The following is a 17,325-nucleotide window of genomic DNA, read 5'->3' on the forward strand; positions in this document are numbered from 1 at the left end:
TCTTATTACACGCCCCGGGTAGAGTAAAGCTTCTGTAAAAGGATCCACCCCTCCTTCTTTTAAAAGCAAATCTCTGAATTTCAAGCATGAGCGAGCGAGAATACTGACGTCGTCAATGCAGTACGCTATGATTTCTTTTTGGAAATCAAAAACGTAGTTTTGCTCAGAGAGACCTTTGTGCCAGGATATAAGTTGATTTCTAGCATCCTCTTCCTCGTCTAATTTTGGAACATATTTTAAACTGTCAGGGTCATAGTATTCGAGAGCAGGTAACGGACCAATATAGTTCCAATTTTCTTTTTTATTAAATAAATGTGGAAAGTACCATTTTTTTATATTTTTTAAATCAAAGACTTTTGGTAACTTTGCTAGAGGCATCGGAAAATAATTTAGCGAGTCGATAACACTGACGTTACCCACTTTTAATTGTAATAGTTTTGTTCCTCGTGTAATTAGTTCAGGTGTGAGATCTGTCTTTGTCATTATATGATTTAACATAAACTGATTATCGTAGAGTCCACCTGCATGACCAACTACGATGATTTTCTTGAATAGAGTGCGCTGGTTTAATACATATTCCATAAAACCAGCAACGGGGTCTATTTTTAGAACTTGGTATCTAACACCACAATCACACCATTTTATATCTGTACCTATACATAGTGCACAGTGTTATTCAAACACACACAAATTACAGTTATGACGATGAGTACCGTCAGGCATAACCTCTTCTTGTGTACACTCGAGGTCGTAAAATATGAAGAGAGTACCGTCCATTGTGGGTTTATGTGTATCTACTGGCATGTAACAGTTGTGGGGAAAGGGTTTAAATTCTCTACACACTTTACAGAAAATCTCACCACATGTATGTACTCTATCTTTCCTAAAAGTTTTTAGGCATAATGTACAAGCTACCACCCGGCCGCAGAGTTTAGTCTGAATGTGATAAGCATAACAATTTTGCCCTCTAAAATAGCGATTACAGTTGGTGCACACAATTTTTGTGCTAAAAGTACAAGGTGGAACTTGTTCACAGGCAGGACAATTTCTTTCACAGAGGTGTGAGGTCTGTGTGTGTAGGGGCTGTGACAATTTTCGCAGAAATATGAACAGCAAAAAGCAGATGTTAAAGAAATTATTACGTTATAGTGATTTTCGTGATACAGCAAATTAATTTTCTTACAGCCACCTATTCCTTCAAACACGACATCACGACCTTTTGCACCATAGTTGTAAACAGTTAAAGTATAGTCTGTCAAATATTCTTGAAATTTATTCAATTCTGGTATACCACCACCCTCTTTGGGTATCTCGATACCACTAGATTCTAATAGCTCTAGAGTTTTTTGCGTCTGAAGCCCCGTAATTTTACGAAGCTTCGTTTTGTCGGGGTCATTATCAACATATGCTTTGGCCACAACTATGGCTCTAGCCAGGCATAGGTGGTCTTTATTAACTATTGTTATAATACCACTACGACGAGCACATTCTTCGTCAAAGTTGTTATATTTACGCCCACGCAAATTATCTTTACCGCTAGGCATTTTTACAGTTGTTGCCCCGAGACAAAACGTTTCGGTATCGAAAGCCGACGAATTAGACTGGTACACTTTCGAAATCATATCCCATATATCTTCAAACTTTATTTGTGAAGCCTGTCGAAAAGACAACCATCTATCGCCACGTGTAAACTCTTTAGAGCAAAAAGTAAAACCGATCTGATCACTTGACTCTGTTCCTTCAGTTACTCTAGCGACAACGCCCTTAAGACCGTCTTTGATCCATTTTAATAGATCATAGTCTTCGGGAGCCGGGCGAATCTTAAACTCTATATGTCTACCTGTTAAACCAAATTTACGAACTTTCTTAACAATATTTTTGGTTACCAAAAACTTTTCCATTGTTTCAAACAGTAACAAATTCTATAAATAAGTCAAGATAAAAAAATGAAAAACACAATAGTGAAAAAAGAAAAGTTTTTCGACAAAACTCAAAAAATCCTAAAAATGTTCGATAATCAAAAATTCCAAAAATTTTTCAAAAGTCGAAAACTCACAATCAAAAATTATTTTTGACTTACCGCAAGAGCACGTCTGAAACGTCACGAGAGCTAGAGAGAAAAGAGGCTTAGCAGCGAGAGAGAGAGAGATTCGTTGTGAAAAATTAGGAAGGAAAGTTTTTTTTTTGGAAATTTGATATGATTTGCTTAGGCCCTGATATAGGAATTTTTTCCTCTGCAGGGCTGGGTGTGGGGATATTTTGCTGGGAAGTGTTCGCTCGGCTGCTTCTAGCGGTGCAGTTATATATTTTTCTTTTTTGTTCAAGATTTTTTTTTTCTTTTTTCTTTTATATTTTTTTTTTTGGTTTTATATATTTTTTTTTGTTTATTTTTTGTTTTTTCTTAATCTAATTGGGGGTGGGCGGGTACAGCTGCGGCTGTATTATTCCCTATCGTCGGACATTTGTCTGGAGAATCGGTTCTCCAGGTTGCAGGGAAACCGCAGAAAACCTGCAACTCCGACGATGAATGACAATGAGGGTATGTGTTGGGGGTAGGAATTTATCTCACTGATATGGGGGAACTATCGAGGAAATTAAGGTAGGTTTCTGGGAGATCCTCGTATGCTGTTGCAAGCAGTCGAAGAGGCGGATAAGGGAGCTTTTTTTGGGTTTTGAACCTAGTGGCCGCATATTGTTGGTCCAGGGGTTGAGGAGGGTCTCTTTAGCAGCGGAATTATTTGATTCGATGGTTCGAATCACATATCGGGCTTGGAGGTCATTTAGGCGGCTTGGAATGGGGGTTATGTCAGTATTGACATAAACGGTGTTGCTAGGGCTAAACCTATACTTGTCTTGGCAGTACCTAAGAATGGACTGCTCGCAGGTCAGAAGTCTTTTGATCAGATATTCGGGTAAAGTGCTAAAGACGTTTGCTCTATATTCGATAATGGGGCGGATGTATGTTTTATACGTATGAAGTAGGGTCAGGGGGTGGGTTCGTCCGAAATTTCCACCAAGAGCTTTGATGAGCCTGACTCGTTTCCGTACTCTGTTTAGAGTGTCATTCAGATCGGCCGTCCAATTGAGAGTGTGAGTGAATTTCACACCCAGATAGGCGGCTTCTCTGTGGATTTCGAGCCCCTCTCCCCAGAGTCTCAAGTGGAGGTTTTGAGGTTGATGTTTGCGCACGGATTGGGGATGTATGAAGGCGATGGCTTGAGTTTTTTGAGAATTGAGAGTACCCTCCATTTTCTGCACCAATCCGAAAATTGATTCAGAATATTTTGGGATTTGATATTGAGAGAGCGCATGTTTTGGGCGTAGGCGATGAGTGCGGTGTCATCAGCGTACATTTGGATTTTCACTGTTGGGTCCAGTGGGATTGGAGTGTCATACGTATAGATTATATAGAGTAGTGGGGACAGAATTGAGCCTTGTGGAACGCCAGTAAGTGGGGTAAAAGATTCGGAAAGGCAATGACCAACTTTGACTTTGATGGAGCGGTTGGTGAGATATGAATATATCAATTTTATAGTAGGAGGTGGCATGCGGATAGTCAGAAGCTTCCTAATAAGTCCGGCATGCCAGACCTGGTCGAAAGCTTTCTCAACATCCATGAAAATGGCGGAGGCACACTGGTGTTGGTTCATCGCTTTGGTTAAGATGGTTTGAAGATTGGTGATGTCGTTTTGGGTGGAGTGTTTGGGCCTGAATCCGAATTGGAGTTTTGGAATAATATTAAGCTCTGTACAGAAGTCCCAGATTCTGTCTTTAATCAAACGTTCAAAGACTTTACCCAAGACGCTGATGAGCGAAATAGGGCGGTAAGATTCAGGATTGGAAGGGTCTTTGCCGGGTTTGGGAATGAGAACCGTGTTGGCGGATTTCCAACATTGAGGAAAGTAAGAGAAAGCCAAGCAGGCGTCAAATAGACCGCAGAGCTTAGGGAGAGCTGTCTCAGGCAGGTTTTTTAATGCCTGTCTTGAGATTCCGTCCCGCCCGGGAGCGGAGTTCTTCCCAGCTCGGCAAGCCGATCTAACAACATCCACGGTAAATGGTGCGAGAAGTGGAACGTTCTCATTTAGTTGGGTAATCCAGTGGGGGCTCAGGGTTATGTTTTGGGTGAAGAAGTGGGTTTCATCGGCAAAGTCCCGTGAGAAATGGGGGTTGTCAGTTGGAGTAAAGACAGTTTGTAAGCTGTTTTTGAAGACGGTGGTTTTGTCTTCGGGCGAGAAATACTTTCGTCCTTGTACTTCAAGGTGTGATTCTACATACTTTCGTTGGCCAGTTAGTCTGTAGAATTGTTGCCAAAACGCACGACCCCGTCTATAGTCCAAGTCGGCAGTGGCGGCCTCCCACTTTCTCCGCTTTTCAGCATTGATTTCCAGCCTGACTTGGGCGTTGAGACGGTTCCATTGCGTTTTGACTGCTGGGTCTCTAGTTCTAATGTACAGCCTATATAACTGTCTTTTCTGACGAATTTTGGATCGGATATTTTGAGAGATTGATATATAGTTGGTATGAACAGTGGTAAGAGGGACGGCGATGTCTTGCGCATCGATAATGAGGGATTGGAAATCCTCCGCGTATTTGTCTAGTTCTTCGGTAGTTCGAAGAATAGTGGGTTGGGGTAAATTGGTATTGATATGGTTTGCGAAGGAGATCCAGTCGGCATTTTTGAAGTCCCGATAGGTGAAGCTAGTTGGAGGGGGTTTTATTGGGTTGAAAAAAGATGTATTGACCAATAAGGGAACGTGGTCTGAGGTGATTGGGTCGCCTATAGAGCATTTGTCCTCGATAAGGGTAATTAATCTGTCCGTGCAGATTATGTGGTCGACGATGGAAGAGCCCAGGTGACTTACGAGTGTTGGATTTCGGTTTTTAATCCGAGAAAGGGGAAGAGAAATTAGAGAGTCGGCGAGAATTCTGCCGGCTAGGTTGGTGGTGGTATCACCAAAAAGGGTATTCCTGGAATTGAGGTCTCCCATAATGATGGCTCTAGGAAGAGTGGATGCATATTCGAGGATGTCGAGAGAAAGTGATTGTTGTGGGTGTTTGTAATAAGAGATGAAAGTGATAGTCTCGTTATTACACGATATATCGATGGCTATGCAATCCAGGTTCTGTTGAGACAGAAATGGGGGTAGGGGATGGGGTGTCGAAGGGAGTCCGTTGCCGTGACAGTAGGATTTTCTGTCCAAGTGGAAGGTGGTATAGCCAGTGAAACTTGGAGGTAATTTGGAAAGGGTGTCGGTTATAGATAAGATTTGGATATTGTGAGAGCTTAATAAGTGCTTCAGTAGATGTCGTTTTCTGGCTAAACCTTGGCAATTAACGGTCCCTATTGTAAAGTCCATGGGACTTTATTTTTCAGTGGGAAGTGTTTGGTTTTTGGGTGAAAGCGAAATGAATGCGGTTACCCACGCCGCTGGTTACGGTACAATTATAACCGTAAAAAGAGGGAATGAGGCGTTGTAGCGTTTCGGCTACAAGCGCCCGAGAAGTGGGGATGGCATTCATTATAGTTGTTGCCAAGATTTCAATCAGGATTTTGGTGTCAGTAGACAGGTCATAAGGGGTTTGAGGTTTTTCTAGGGTGACTGGGGCTGTATCCTGGGGGGCTTTCGGAGTTTGAATCCTTTTCGGGCAGCGGGGGTGGAAGGCGGGGTGAGGTCCACCGCAATTTTTACAGGTAGGGGAGTTAGCTTTTGGGCATTTTTCTGGCTTGTGACCAGAAGCACCACAGGTTGGACAGATGGGTTTGGCTTTGCAGGAGTCTGCGGAGTGGCCGGTAGATGAGCAACGGTTGCAATATTTTGGGACTGCGGGTATGGTGTTTGAATTTGAGGCTTCGCAGAAGTGCGAAAGCCCGTGGAAGTTTATACCCTTGGTTAGGGCGTGATGGTAGGCGGTTTCGGAATCTGTAATGATTCGGAACATGGATGTGGGTTTATTTGTGGATCTAGCTATGATCCTCCAAGTTTTAATGACAGGGAATTTCAGAATAGAGGGGATCTCCAGGAACTCTTCTTCGGTGTAAGATTGGTCTACATTCTTGCAGACCAGAGAGAAGGTAGTTTTTTTGTTTTTAGTGGTTAGGGGTTTTTGGACTCGTTGGGGAGAGTTTATCGGGATAACGACGATTTTCTCGTCGCCTATGGCGTAACGGATTTTCCTTGCCAACGTTTCGTGATGAAACGTGGAAGGAATTTTGAGGAGGGCGGTTCCATTGGGGTTGGCTTTGAGAAAGCGCATTTGTCCCCTCAATAGTTCTTGCGTATTGAGGAGATTGTAGAGCTCTCTCTGTGAGGTATATTTTGTCGGGAGGTTTCTAAGATTGAGGGTTTGAAGTGGAGGAAATTGAGCTGTGGTGTGGGATTGAGGTTGTTGTTGGGAGATGGTTTGGGATTGTTGGTGGGTTCTGGGGATCTGAGTTTGAGTTGGTGTCTGGGGTTTGTTAGAATTTTGGGTATTTTGTTTTGACTTTTGGTTAAGGGAATTGATTTTGAAATTAGGGGGGGAATATTTTTTTTGGGAATAGCGCCTAGTCGGGAGTAATCAACCTGCTTGGGTTTAGAGCTGGCTGATTTCTGCGAGACCCTAGATGCATAGGAATCCGCAGATGGTGCTGGTGATGAGCTTCTGCTATTCTCCAGTGATTTACGTTGTATGAATTCTAGGGCATTGCGAAATTGGCTAAATTGATGTGGACTGCACTGCGAGAGTTCTGCGACGATTTCTGCGAAAGTTTTCTCCTTAGAAGGAGAATTGGGGTTGGTTGGGAGTGGTGGGAATTCATCGACGGTGGATACTGGTTTACTTCGAGTTTGTATTGGGGAACGGGCTACTCGGGGTATTTTCAAAAGTGAAATGGGTGAAATTAAAAAGATCGATAGAGTCAGATCAAGTGGGATCAAGGAATAAGGATTTCGAAAATTGAAATCCTTTGTTAGTACCTAACAAGAGTTGGCTATCAAAGCCGACAGCGGACTCACTGCCGGAGGGAGTTTCCTCCCCGGTTAAAGAATTCCTGACCCTTTTGATTGCCTGTTAGTGTTTTTATGAAAATGAAAATAATATTCACCTGAAACTGCTGATCCTAGGATTCGCGCTAGTTCTTGACACACTTGCCCCCGAGGGTTTATTTCATTATAAAAAAAAGCCCCGAAAAGGGCAGATATGTGAAGCAACAAAGCCCCGAAAGGGGCACTTTTGCAGCTGTTACTGTTCACGCTAAATGTGACGACGCTGTAACGTTAAATACTTTCTTTGTCAGCGAGAGTTTGAATCGCAGTAGGCGACCCTGCGTTTACCGGTGTGTTTTCTAATGAAACAGTGACCGATTGTACAGTAGTCCTTTAATCCGTACTTGCGACCTTCTCGTAGCGCTCTAAGAAAGCAACTGCTTAGCAGCTCTGTGACCTGCTTTAAATAGAGAAAATTTGCCGAGGTTCTTAACATATGATTTGTCTTTTTGAGGTTCTTAACATATGATTTGTATTTTTTAATCAGGGAATTACTACTGTGAATCATTTATAAAGATATGGGTGTAATTTTTCGAGTTTGAAACGCTTAAACCAGCGTGTGGTTAGATAACCTCACTTTTATTATTTCGATAACGTCTGGCTTTATCAGCTGTTATGATTAATGTGGAATCTCCTTTCCAAAATAAAAGCTATTCTATTGAATGCTAGTGGCTAAAACTAAAAATTGAGAAAATTTTAAAAATACGTGAAAGATATTTCAAATTAAGTATATGGTGGTAAAGTGACGCGCTTGCATATAAACATAGATAAGAAAAATGGTGATAATTTGAACAGTTTTTATTGAAAACTCTTATCTCTAAAAAAGGTATTGCGCAATTTTAGATAACATTGCATCATTAGTGAAAATGTCTGAAAAGTGGCGTGACAAGCATAAAATAGTGATAAGAAAATTATTTGAAAAATTTCATTTGAAAAGTTTATTGAAAACTCTCTAAAAAGGTATTGCACAATCTTAGATGACATTGCATAATTAGTGAAGAAAGTTGAATAAATTGTCTGAAAAGTAGCGTGACAAGCATAAAATAGTGATAAGAAAATTATGATTATTCTTCTCAGTGTAAAATTATAGTTTAAAGTTGTTGCTAGTTAAGAAAATTATAATAATTTGAAATCCTCATTGAAAAATGATTTATAATTAAAAAGGTACTGCATAAACTTAAAAAGCTAAGTATAATACCGAAAACTTTTATAAAATTGCTATAGTTATTCATTAATGTAAAACTTGTAATATAGGATAATTAATATTTAAAGGTGGTTTCAGAAAATGGTGCAAAGTAAAACAATGTAAATCGAGAAAAATATTTTATTAATAAATAAATTTTTACAAAATAATACAATATGAACATTTTTATCTAAACACTATTAGAGTTTTACTGAAGTAATTTTCAAACAAAATGTTTCTGTGCTAAATCCCGTTGAGTTGGATTGATAGATGGAAGATATAGTATCCCACACGTCATTAATAGACACATCTTTGGCTTTCTTGAAATTAATCCATCCTTGTCCTTTAGCGAGGTCTTTGGAGCAGAAAGTGAAGCCTACATAAGCTTCGGACGACAATTCTTCAGTTCCTTTACGAACAATTTGGTTGATAGCCTCTTTTACCTATGCTACTGGATCGGCACCTTCTGAGATCTCTTTAATTCTAAACTCCAAAGCTCTGGCTGATACACCAAAGCGTTTACATGTTTGTGATTCATCTTTAATTATTATAAATTTTTCCATAATATACGTCTATTCACTACAAGAGGTAAGACAAAAATGGGGTACGCGCGAATGAGCTGCTTAATATATAGAACTTTTTTTCTTGAACCAACATTCTTTACACCAAGCTGTGAACTTGTAATATTCGATTCCTTTCCGGTCACAATTGTACTCTTCATGGTGCTGGTATACTTCTTTTTTCTGACAAAAAGAACAAAAACTTAATCCGCAGTCGCTGCAGTTACACGCTTTCCCCCAAGCACAATTAGGCATCTTCACTCTAGAACGGTTCGTCTTGAAATGATTACCAGAGCCTTTGGAAATGTCTTTTATTCGATTATGTCTGCTCGCCTGAGCTCTTCAATTATTTCCCAAATTCTTCTTCTTTGTTTAGATATTTAAGTGTGTTTACGAGATTATTTGGTCATTTGGCATCTTCGCTGTAGAACGGAATTCAACTTATTTTTATTCGATGATACCTGCTTCAACAAGTACGTTCGGGTCTGTCCAACCTTGGAGCCACGTAGTTTGTCTTGGATATTTCCTCACTTTTCTACGGCAATTGTTCTTACATAGAGGCTTAATAATCTCATCAAATTTAGTTGATCGTTGTTGATGTTTTAAAAACCCTCTTGAATCTCTATGTACCCCCGACAGTTCCAATATTTGCCTATATAGTTGCAAATCGGTGATGGTAAAAGCTCGCGGGGTTCTGCAAAACACTAGCTGTTGTAAGCCGGGTGTATTTTTAAATATTTTGTTGTCTACAATTATATTTTCGTCATTGAATTCTAAGCGAGAGCGTCCAAGTAGCCATTCTCTATTTTCAAGCACAGGTCCATATATCGAATCATTGTCGTTGCATGTAACACTGTATTGATTTGATGGTGGCTGCTCTATATCCTGTAAATCGTGATTTGGTTGTTCTGTTACGTGTTGTATATGTCCGTCTTGATGTGATAATATAGTTTCAAGTGGTTCTGTCACAGGTTTAAATATACGTTGAAGCTGTTCTTCATGGCCACGTTCAGACCTTTTAAGTAAATTATACTTTTCTCGAACAGCTTTAGCAAGTTTTGGCACCTGTTGCTTATATGACATCCTGATGTTAAATGAACATTATATGCGAGTGAAGTTATTTGACCCATCTGACGACACTGCAACTTGTAAGCTGACCCATCTGACGACGCTGTGACACGTAAGCTGACCCATCTAACGACGCTGTGACACGTAAGCTGACCCATCTAACGACGCTGTCGCTTCTAGCAACGCTGTACCACGTAAGCTGTCGCATCTGCCAAAGCTGTGACGTGTAAGCTGTCGTACCTGACTGACGTACACCTGACGTATATCTGACACATACCTGACACGTATCTGACACATACCTGACATGTATCTGACACGTACCTGACACGTACCTGATACGTACCTGACACGTACCTGACTTGCAGTATTTAATCTTAGCAATAGAAACCAGTGAGCAGGTGGTGTCTTTCTTCTGTCGGGGGTGGTAAAGATACGGGAAAGTGTAGAGCGAGAATACTCCTTTCCAAGGGATGAGGAGACATATGTACCACCGCTCCCTAGAGAGGAATAACATACCTTATTGTGGAAAATAAGCGGGTATTTGTAACATATACTTTTTAATAGTTTTCACTCATGCTTCTGGTAACTATCTGTCAATGTTAACCTTATTTTTCAACGGAATATAAAATAGTTTTAGAAAAAACAATACATGCGTTGCTCATTTTTTGTTTCAGTTTTTCGAAATAATTATAGCGCTTTTTAAAATAAAAAATTTACAAATTTTGACATAATTTTCTAGGGATTTTTTCTTTTCTATTATGATTTCTCAATTTTCTAATGTTAGAGGGGATATCTAAGTTGGTTGTTCATTTTTTTTTCTTTCAGTTTAATTTTTCAAAAATACTTTTTACAATACATTTTTACAAACTTGACATATTTTTTCTAGGGCTTTTTTCTTTCAATTTTCTAATGTTAGAGGGATAACTAGGTTGATTGGATGAAAGTGGCTATTATTGTGTTATTAAAATAATAGAGGAAGAATATACACTGTTTAGAAATGAAATGCATTTCCTCTAATAATTTTCGTCTTCTGACGCGCTAGTCAGAACTTCACAGCTAAAAAATGATTATTCTGTTTTTATTCTTTTTTTAAAACGTATTATCATTTCAGGTCGGATATCTCGTATATTCTATATCAGAATTTAAATGTAATAATATAAATATTTGTGTATTAATAACTTACTCGTAGAGGACCGGCTCTCCCAACAACTTCAACATATCATCGCTACAAATAATTATATTTAATACAATTTTACATTTTATGAACACTTTTCAAAATAAACACCACTACTTATTTTTAGCAGTTGAAACTGTAGTCTTTTAAAATTATTTTAGAATAAAATAGACCGTTAAAAGCTTACATTTAATTCATTTATGTTAATTTATGAATAATATTTGGTAAGTTGTGTCTGTTAGTCAACATAAAAAGTTGTCCAAGGGTGACCAAGCGGGGAGGTAGACACTTTCATCAAATTTCTATAAAACTTGACTACTTCACCCTCAGGATAATGGGGGAATAAAGGACTTTGGTTAAGTACTGGGTGAGGGTAATTAAAAACAAGAAAAACTCTATTTTTTATTTTTATGTTTCCATCTGAAAAAATGTTACTACAGACTAGTACATACAAAATATAAAATTTCATAAAGTTTTATATATTAAATACTTACAACCGGCGAAGTTCTCATCAGATCTCTGAAAAAAGAATATGAAATAATTATTTCTGTTTTAATATAAAATTGAAGATTAGAAACTCACGGGTCATTTAGGACCAAAAGTCCTGATACCGTTGATACACTAGAAAAAAAGAAAATCGATGATTTTTGGATCGGTTTTACATTTTGAGTACTTACAATTCCGTTGGCTCGCTATAAAAAAAAGGTACGTTTTTAACATACTAATTTTATTTTAAAACCTCTTGTTTACTTACGCGTTATGTCGAACCAGACACCCTGCAAAAAATATGTTAAATTTTCGGTTTAAAAATATTATAAAACGACTTACATCTATTTTTAATCACCACAAATGGGTCGGGGACACAAAAGACCCAGCGGGTACCTACCGGTGCCAGCTGGTATGTAGTCGATTTTTTAAATTTTTCTACAAACTCGTTCCTAAAAACATAATTCATTAATTTTACCAATAATATAAAGTTGATTACACTTACATGGTCACTTCTAATTTAATAAGCTTTAAAAGATATCAGCAGCTTTTATAAGCCACAAGAGTTGTTTACGGCACTTTTGATTTTATAAATGATTATCTGAGGTTTTTTCTATAACACTCACTGATTATTATTTATTACTATTATTTTTCTTTGATATCTCATGTGCATTTTGACCATCTAATGTTGAGTTATTGACTTGCTGGAATGAAAACAACTATTTTAAATAGGTAGCACCACACATTTTTCGTTGTATTTTTTGTTGAGAATTCGTGTATTTTTGAAAAAACACCATCTGCTTCTGTATTCTATTACAAAATTTTAATATAGGATGTCTATATAGAGAAAGAATAAACACGATGACCCCTAAACCGATATATATGATTTGGACTCAGAAAATGTATACGGAAACGAAACCTCAACACATCTATCTCGCAACCCAAGCACTTGGCAACATCTCACATATGATGAAGACTTTTCAATAGGTACAAAAACTTTTTATTTCCTTAACTTTTTTCTTTACTTACGATATTTTTTCTCTCCGTTGTGACGTATCACAAAAGGATTTTTAACTCTTGAATTCCCATGTCCAAGTTAATGAAAAAATATATTCCCTTTTTATATAAAATAGCTTAGTTACATTTGAATAAAATAAAAAAATATAGAAAAAATAAGTAAACCACCCCCATTTTTTTTAATGGGGGGGTCACCTGCAGGTGACTCTGGGCATTGTAGCAAAGTTAAGACTCTGAAGGACACACGGGTTTTTTACCGGTCTTAGTTAGGAAAAAAGATACAGTTTTATAATAATATCTATTTTATTACATATCTATATGAAAAAATATAACAATTATTTATTGTGAAAGCTGTACCAACATTTTAGATGCAAACCGATATTGCATTTGGTACACATTTTTCTAGTGCGTTGGTGACAATATCCGCATCTTCGTTGAGAGCAGTTGACTTCCGAGTGATCGTCCGCACTTCCTGCGGTCCTTACCGCGGCAGGTACTCTTATCTGAACAGGAACGCCACAAGAAGAATTACGGGACGCGGGCTTGCCATATTTTTGTAGGTAAACAGTTACTACATTTCTCCGGAAATCGCAATAGGTCCAGTTGTTTTCTGACTGTCTTTTGATCAGCCATGCATTTTGACAAGCTGCATCCAGGCCAAAAGCAAACAAAGGGAACCACCACTTTTTGCCGGGAAGAGCTACCCTCATGGAGTCAACGTTTTCGTCAAAGTGGTCTACCCCACCCATGTACTTATTGTACATCTTGATGACGGCTGGGCAATCAACTTGAATTTTAGCTCGTTTTTTATCCACAAATCCAATCCGATCCACTTTTGTGATAGGATCCAATCCGTGGCAGTTGGATGCAATGGTGACGATGTTATTGTCATGCCACTTAGCTGCAATAATTTCCTTAGAATCTTTATGACATAGCTTACCTCTTGGCTCTTTTTTCATGTCCTTTGAGTATGGCAAATTACAATTCTCTAACCGGTTTTCCCGAACAGTACCTGTGCCCCCAACATTTTGCTCTCGCAAATATTTGAGAAGAGGCAAACCAGTGAAAAAATTATCAAAGTATAAGTTGTACGGTCCTAACTCTTCTGGTAATCTTGAATGGAGTTCTAAAATAACAGCAGCTCCTAGGCTGAAGTCGGACTGCATCTTGAGGCCAGGGCCGGACGCGCCCTGATATGGCTCACAATTTACTAAATATCCATGGCGCGTAGCAGCTGACCAGAGCTTGTAACCAAACCTTATCGGTTTTCCGTGGATATGTTGTTTGGTACCGTGCCTTCCAAAGTATGGTACTATAGTTTCATCTATGGAAATGTGTGAAGAACCTGCTTTTTTGAAATGTGCAGTGAAATTTACATTCAGTTTTGTAAAATATTCTCGAACTTTAGCAAATTTGTCGTTAGGCGGCAAGGATGTACTGTCAGAAAGATGAAGATATTGCTGAATTTCAAAAAATCTATTCCGCCTTATGCTAGATGCTACTAGGTCATTGTGCGTGTCACTTTTTACTTCCCATAACATTCTCATATACTTTGGAGTCAAATATCCTGTAAGTAGCAGTATTGCAATGTACACTCTAATTTCATCACAAGTTACATTCAGAGTGTGATTTCTCTGTAAAGCGTACAAATTGCTCATATCAACTATGAATTTTATTATGTCGTCATTATAGAGCAATTCGAAACACTCGACGGCACTCATCACTTCCTGAGAGTTAGTAAAAACTTCTTCATCATGGTCTCCCTTGCCGCAACTAGTAAAAAAAGTGTATAGAATAGAATATTAGCTTCGTTTTCATCTCCACTGTCTTCGTCAGTCACCACGCCATCATCAGGAGGAAATAAAATAATATCACCTGGGTCTTCCTCAGCCAGCAACTCCTCGGCAATCTCATCTAACGTCAACCTGTAATACGTAAACAAGCACTAAAATATCATGAGCACAAAGCGATAAGACTAAATGTAAACAAAAATCTTGTTATTACTAAGAATGAATTCAGAGTAGTAGAATTATTATATTGCCCAGTGTCACCCAAGGGTGACACTGCATGTTTCCAACGTTGTAACAAGGATGCTGATAAGTTATTCTTATTGTAAAATACATTTGTGTAATAGCTTATATATTCATTTATTAGATGTGATAAGAAAAAAAAATAATACTTACGGTTTAGGCATTTTTATTTCACTTTATATCGCAAGAAATCACACAAACTCAAACTGCTCTAGACCGCGTGAAACAAATGAATGAATTTGACAAATGACATAATGGTCAGTGTTGCCAAAAAAAACGAATAGTGTTACTAATTAACTTTGCTGTAAAAATGGTAGGATTTAAAAATAAAGTTTAAGTGTGGGAGAAAAAAATGTTTTACTTTCTGTCACCTACAAGTGACACTGGGAATTCAAGAGTTGATACTATTGGGTACTATTCTATCTGAAAAAACAATAAATATAAATATAAAATAAAAATCCTGTTTTTTCAGATTTATACAACTCTACTACACTTTAGTACATAGGAAACGAAACCTCAATAACTTGTGCTCTCACTACTTGGCAACATCTCACATGGGTATTTTCAATTAAATAAGGCATTTTAAATATATCACCCTGTAATACATATTTATCACGTTGCACAAATGGTAAAAACTTTTAGCGTATGGAACAATATGTTCCTAGTTTTAGTCATTTTAAAAAACATCTATATGATACCAACAAGTTGTGGAAAAAAACAACGACCCTTCTTTTTGAAGTAAACTGTTCATAAAACCTAGAACATGATAACGTTTCTTTTAGCGTTCCTGTTTTGAAAAACAAAATGCTTTATATAATCGCAACCGTTATCTTTGTAAAAGATTAATTTTAAAATTTAAAATATCATTTCTAGGCTGCCCTTGAAACAAAAACTGCATTTCTGTGCGCTGCAAAGTCATACGGAAGTGAAAACCACAAAAATGGATTATTAGCAAGCTGAAGATTCAAGGCATCAACTTTTGACCATAGTTTTATTTCGAATGAAAAAACCACAAAAGGTATATTTTTGCAAACATGATAAATACGTATATATTGTTATCACTTTCGCTATATTTTTACATTTTTTCGAATGATACAAGAGTTATAATTTATATACAGAGTGTTAAAATATTCTTTTTTATATTTTACGATCGATCGAACAATAAGATCTCATAATTCTCTATCAACCCTTGCTCGCGGCTCTCGTCGGATCTTACAATATTACGATACATAAATAGTAAAAGCGTTAAATACTTGTGAATGCCTAACAAAGTGACTTACCTTTTTAAACATGCTTCAGAATGGCTCCTGTTCACACGCACCTGTTTGTTTTTCCAAAAAGACACGGCCTACTTTCACTTCGACGACCCGAATAAAGTGTTTTTCAGCACGGACCGTTGGTCTTATCGTCCTTTGTGGCTTCGTGATAAAATAATTTTTATACACTTCAACAACAAATGCACAATTCTTAATATTATTTATACAGAGTGTTTAGTAACTTTTTCGACGACCTGGATAATCTAGTAACTACACCCTTTTCGCCGTTATCATACAGGCCAGACAAGGCGGAATATAATTCATTATACCCACAGTTTGCATGATAAATGTATATTTATTTTATATACAGAGCGGACAATTAAGTATATTCATTATCGAATGCGGATCTTACTGTCACGAAAGACCTTCATTATCTACGATGCTTGACGCGCGATGTGCTAAAATTATCAAAATCCTTCAAACACAAAAGTCTAAAACTTTCAGTTCCACCGCAATTAAATTGTTTAATTAAATAAATTGATTAATTAATGTATCTTAATTAGAAGGTTTACACGTAGTATAGTAAACGCTGTTATCACTGCTTTCGACTTGCGGTTAGCGCTGCGGTCAGAGCGGCTGGACCGGATGTCTGCCTGTCTGCCTGTCTGCCTGAACCGCCTCTATGACTACTTACGTTTATCTGGTTTTTGCCTATTTTTTTATCATTAGCCATTTTGCTTGTAACAGGCCCACATTCTCACCACGCTGTGCAGCAAAATACGTGACCCCGGGCTATCATATGGGAAATTTATTGTAATATTAATCTTATTTATAACCGTAGGTATCCTAGTTGGGATTTTGTAGTAAAAGTTGGGATTAGCTCCTCTAAGACCTAGGTTAAAATAAATAAATAAATATATAGATAAAAAATAAATAAAACCTTTGTTATCGTCGTGTTGAGAGTATAGGGATCAACCGACAACTTCCTAAAATTGGCCTCCGGTGTATATTGCCGGAACCTTGAGACGACAGCGACAATTACAAACATATTAAAATCTGAATTTCTTCTTATGGAGTCTAGATCCTGGACAAAGAGGTTGTAAAAGGACTTTTTGTCCATTTTAATTGATTTAGACCCTCTTTAGCCCTTATTTCCTAGGACTAATTTCCTGTACTCTGAACACCTCATGGTGTCCATCCTATGCCCTTCAACTTTGCAGGCCATACATTTCGATACGGCCTTACACTCCTGGGCTCTATGGTTGAGCCCACCACAATTAAGGCATTGCTTACTTCTGTCCTCGAGGGATACTTCTTGAATTTCAAGAGAGGGACTCTGGTTTTGCATTAAGTAAAATTATTTCTTTAGAAGTAAATATCAATAAATTTGAAATTGGAAACGGCTCATCTTATATTGAACTTGTGGCAACAATGTGTCACATTTGTGAAAAGGGTTTTTCCTCTACAGATATCATTGTTAGAGATCACGATCATTTTACGGGGAAGTTTAGAAATTTTGCACATCA

The 17,325-nt window shown here is 37.9% G+C and overlaps 1 protein-coding gene across 1 annotated transcript; it reads right to left on the minus strand.

Annotated features, from left to right (window-relative positions):
- Positions 1-10,210: 10,210 nt before the first annotated feature.
- On the minus strand, positions 10,211-14,234 carry LOC130452017 (piggyBac transposable element-derived protein 3-like). The gene is made up of 4 exons (XM_056791375.1): positions 12,999-14,234; positions 11,593-11,702; positions 11,505-11,529; positions 10,211-10,333 (listed from the first exon to the last, which is right to left on the minus strand). Exons 1-4 carry the CDS (start codon positions 14,232-14,234, stop codon positions 10,211-10,213), a joined length of 1,494 nt encoding a protein of 497 aa, XP_056647353.1.
- Between the last annotated feature and the right edge of the window lie 3,091 nt (positions 14,235-17,325).

This window comes from Diorhabda sublineata, unplaced genomic scaffold, assembly GCF_026230105.1.
Source record: "Diorhabda sublineata isolate icDioSubl1.1 unplaced genomic scaffold, icDioSubl1.1 Dsub_116, whole genome shotgun sequence".
NCBI classification, from domain to species: domain Eukaryota; kingdom Metazoa; phylum Arthropoda; class Insecta; order Coleoptera; family Chrysomelidae; genus Diorhabda; species Diorhabda sublineata.